Source organism: Pan troglodytes, chromosome 1, assembly GCF_028858775.2.
Source record: "Pan troglodytes isolate AG18354 chromosome 1, NHGRI_mPanTro3-v2.0_pri, whole genome shotgun sequence".
NCBI lineage: Eukaryota > Metazoa > Chordata > Mammalia > Primates > Hominidae > Pan > Pan troglodytes.
The window spans coordinates 96,148,648-96,153,180 of record NC_072398.2 but is presented as its reverse complement, the minus strand read 5'-3'; the positions used below and the strand labels follow the sequence as shown (position 1 = coordinate 96,153,180).

Here is a 4,533-nt window from a genome sequence, read left to right as displayed (position 1 = left end):
AATTCCGTGAGAAACAGCATTTATAGTTTGAAAGGAATAGTGTTGAATCTGTAGATTGTTTTGGGCAGTATGGCAATTTAACAATGTACAAAATCAGTAGCATTTGTATACATCAATAAGGTTCAAGCTGAGAGTCAAATCAAAAATGGAATCCCATTTACAATAGCCACCGAAAAAAAAATAACCAGGAATACATACAATCAAGGAGGCGAAAGGGAGAATATACAACATCTCTACAGGGAGAACTATAAAGCACTTCTGAAAGAAATCATAGATAACACAAACAAATGAAAAATTCCATGTCTGTGGATTGGAAGAATCAGCTCACTTTCTAACCAAGTGTGGTTTAAGGCTCTTGGAAAGCTGTTTTGCTTCATTTCTTCTTGTTTTGTTTTAAGATCTAGCTTTTGATTACTTTGGGAATATGATTCCTCAAAAATTTAGTAGATTTCTAATCTATTTTCTTCTAGCCAGTTCTATATGCTAGTAACTATACCCACATTTCTTCATTTCCTTCGCAGATGAAATTCTTGTGCTTATTTATTCCTTCTTTTTTCCATGTCTGTCTTCCTCAACTGTGGCTTCTTTGACTCTATTTGGAAAAATAAACTTAGGTGGGATAACATTAAAACTTAATCTAATCTTAAGTGCAAACCTGAGTTTTAATGAACTTTTGTCTCTCAAAATTATTCTCGATTTTATCTCTTTCTATTTAAAAGTAATTGAGTTTCCCAACTCTGCAGATTTTTGGTTTCCCTCTATTCTCTTGCATTTATGTTTACAAAAGAGCCCATTTTCTTTGTTTTTAAAATACCTTTATTGACACAGAATTTACATACCATAAAATTCACCCTTTTGACGTGTACACTCAATAGTCCTTAGTAGGTTCACAGTTATACAATTATCACCACTAATTTCAGAATCTTTTAATCACTCCTCCAAATAACTCCATACTGACAAGTTGTTAATCCTCATTCCGCTGCCCCTAGACCCCTAGAAATCACTAGTCTACTTTCCGGTTCTATAAATTTGCCTATTCTGGACATTTCATATAAATAATATTATACAATATGTGGTCCTTTGTGTCTGGCTTCTTTAACTTAGCATAATATTTTAAATACTGATTTTTGTTGTAGCGTGTATTAGTATTTCATTCCTTTTAATTGCCATATTTATGTCCATGAGTACCCAATGTTTAGCTTCCATTCATAAGTGAGAACATGTAGTATTTGGTTTTATGTTCTCATATTAATTTGTTTAGGATAATGGCCTCCAGCTTCATTCATGTTGCTGCAAAGGACATGATTTCTTTCTTTTTCATGGCTATGTAGCTTTCCATGATGTATATGTAATTGTATGTATTCAATTGTAACTTTTTAATTTACTTGTAACTTTGTACCCATTTATTATTTAATCATAATTAAATTGTATTACTTGTATTGTATTATTATAATAATACAATTAATTGTATTGTTTAATTATAAATAAAAATTATAATTCATTATATTTATTTAATTGTAACTTTATACCTGTTTAATTGTAACTTTGTACCCACTAACTAACCTCTCCCCATCCTTCCCTCCCTCCCCTACACACTCCCCAATCCCTGATAACCACTGTTCTACCCTCCACCTTCATGAAAGCAACTTTTTAGCTCCAACATATGAAGGAGAACATACAATATTTGCCTTTCTGTGTCTTACTTATTTCATTTAACATAATGTTCTGTAGGTTCATCCATGTTGTCACAAATAAGATTTTATTCTTTTCATTGCTGAATAGTGTTCTACTGTGTATATAAACCATATTTTCCTTATCCATTCATCTGTTACTGAACACTTAGGTGGATTCCATTTCTTGGCTATTGTGCAAAGTGCTGTGATAAACAGGGGAGTGCAAATATCTTTTTGATATACTAATTTCGTCTCTTTTAGGTATACACCCTGTAGTGGGTTTGCAAGATCATATATTACTTCTATTTCTAACTTTTGAGGAACCTTCATACTGGTTTCCGCAATGCCTGTACACGTGGTATTAGGTTTTCTGTTTCTGATTTTGTTGGCTTAGCATAATGGCCTCCAGTTTGATCCACTTTGCTACAAAAGACATGATCTAATTTTTTTTATAGCTGTGTAGAATTCATGGCGTATATTTATCACATTTTTAAAATCCACTCTACTATTGATGGGCTTTTGGGTTGATTCTATGCCTTTGCTATAGTGAACACGGCTGTGATAAATATACACATGCATGTGTCTTTATGGTAGAATGATTTATATTCCTTTGGGTATATACCCAATAGTGAGACTGCTGGGTCAAATAGTAGTTCTGTTTTAATGATGATGTACTGCTGCTAATAGACTACTATCAAATGAGTAGTAATGATATGTCAGAAATTGTGTCAACTGAATTCCTGATATTAATTCCATTTTATGCCTAAGATAAGTTAGTGATATAAATATTATTTTCCACATTTTTAAATGAAGAGATTAAAATTCTGATTGATTTGTTCTTCAAATCAATCAAACACTAATTAAGGAAAATAAAAGGGGTTTAAAATGATATAAAAATAATCATTGATATGGCCCAAAATTCAGATAACAATAATTGTGAAATCCTGGTCCTGGGGATCAGAGAAAGGTAGAACAAAATCCAAATAATCATATAATATTACTAATAAAGCAGATTCTAAAAGAAACAAAAGATCCATTCACAAATATATATGCATAGATACTTTATTCAGGGAGTGAAAGATAAATGACAATTGCAAAGGTGGTAGAAGCTCATGACCAGGTGACAGACAGACACAGAACACATCAACAGAATTGTCTGATGGTTCCCAGGGAGAGAGCTGCTGCTCTTTCTGCTGAAGCTCTGGGAGCTGGCACAGCTGAGGACTTCCTTTTCTCAGCTCCACCTGGACAGTGGCAGTATGGCAGCCTCAGAAAGGGAATCTTTTGCTGTCACAGATCATCACAGGCAGGCCACAGGTTAAGGAGAAAGAAGCTCCCTGTGCATCCATGGAAGGCTTTGGTGAGAAGATGCAAGTGGAGCTGTGGAACGAGGTGAGCCAATTATCCTTATCCTTTCATGCTCCTGATGAATCCTGAATCTGTTACTTGCTCTTGGGTGGACACTTTGGCTGGCAGGGTGGGGAAGGTGTCACAGGAGGATATTTCTGCTGGCACTGCTGAGGTGGGCAGGGCTGTGGACACTTTGGTGATGGGCAGGGCTCAGGGCACTTCGGGGGTGGACATGGCTCTGGGCACTTTGGCGTGGGGCACACAGGAGGTGGCTGGCAGGGCTGCTTGCACTGCTGCTGTTGATAAGACATCCTGCTGGAGTCTCAGGATCTGAAAGAAATGATACAACAGTGTTTGTGGGAAGGGACTCCTCCAGAGAGAGAAGCCAATGCTTATGTAATACCATGAAATATTATTTCTCCATCTCCAAGAAATTATTTAAACTCTTAACTGCCTTTTCAAGACTACTTCGTTTCTCCCTTTCACTTTAGCAAATTGCTTCATTGGCCCTGGGAAATCTTGTGTTTTCTCATACAATTTTTCCAAAGAAAATATCTCTGTAGTAATGAACCAAGCATGTTATTTCTGTGAAAATAACATCTTTAGGAAAGGCAGTGACAAGTTCAGATACCATGAGCAATCTCACAAGCCATTTCTCTTATCATTATCTGTAGTAAAGTCCCAGTGGGTTGACTTGAGCACAGAACAAAGGGCTGTTTGGGAAGGATTGCAGGCTCTTGGCACCTGTTAAGACACAAACCTTTGAAAAAGACACCAGGAAAACATGGGGAAAAAATACTTTGTTCTTTTTTCTTCTTCAATTCAAAGCTTTCCTATTAACTTCTCTGTCCGTATGGACACCTAACTGTATACAAGAAACAAGCTAAAATAGCATATCACTGTACTCTAAATCTAAATTTCCATCTACTAAGTAGAATCAAACCCATGGTTACAGAATTGTATCAACCAAACTTGCTGTTTTCAGATTAAATTCAATATTTCAGGTCACAAAGAACCGAGGAACTCAAGGACTCACACTCACCAGGTTCTCCAAAGCAGATCGGTGCTAGAGTACCAGGAGTTTAAGAGTTGTGCAGCAGGGAACCTCTTTATAGGACCTTCTGCCCCACCCAGTGGGAAGTGGAACTGCCTAAAACTGGGCTGGTCCAGCAATGTCCAAAGTAAAATGCAAATGTATCCATATCTGGCATGAGAGGCATTCTCAAACTAGGAAATATCCTGTTCTGGGATCTCCCCACTGGGTTAAGTGCTCATGAGTCACAGAGGACCTGCCTTAGATCTCAGTTTCAGTGACTTTCGTCAGAGAGATAATTGGGGGGATTCTCTAACCGGTTGTCAAGGGCTCTCTTTCTTGATTGGGAACAATGATCCCTTCCTATCTTACCTCCCCTGAGTCATAAAACTTCCTGTCCTGATCCACTCTAGCTGAATGCCATATTGTTGTACATGAACCCAACTCTACCTCTACTTTCCTCGTACAGTTGGCCAA

General features: G+C 37.0%; 1 protein-coding gene across 1 annotated transcript; it reads right to left on the bottom strand.

Annotated features, from left to right (window-relative positions):
* Positions 1-2,719: 2,719 nt before the first annotated feature.
* LOC457314 (small proline-rich protein 2D) lies at positions 2,720-4,148 on the bottom strand. The gene is made up of 2 exons (XM_003308481.3): positions 4,066-4,148; positions 2,720-3,353 (listed from the first exon to the last, which is right to left on the bottom strand). Exon 2 carries the CDS (start codon positions 3,332-3,334, stop codon positions 3,116-3,118), a length of 219 nt encoding a protein of 72 aa, XP_003308529.1. The 5' UTR covers positions 3,335-3,353; positions 4,066-4,148; the 3' UTR covers positions 2,720-3,115.
* Between the last annotated feature and the right edge of the window lie 385 nt (positions 4,149-4,533).

Coding starts and splice junctions, on each gene's coding strand:
- LOC457314 (XM_003308481.3), bottom strand. CDS start 3,334: ATGTCTTATCAACAGCAGCAGTGCAAGCAGCCCTGCCAGCCACCTCCT.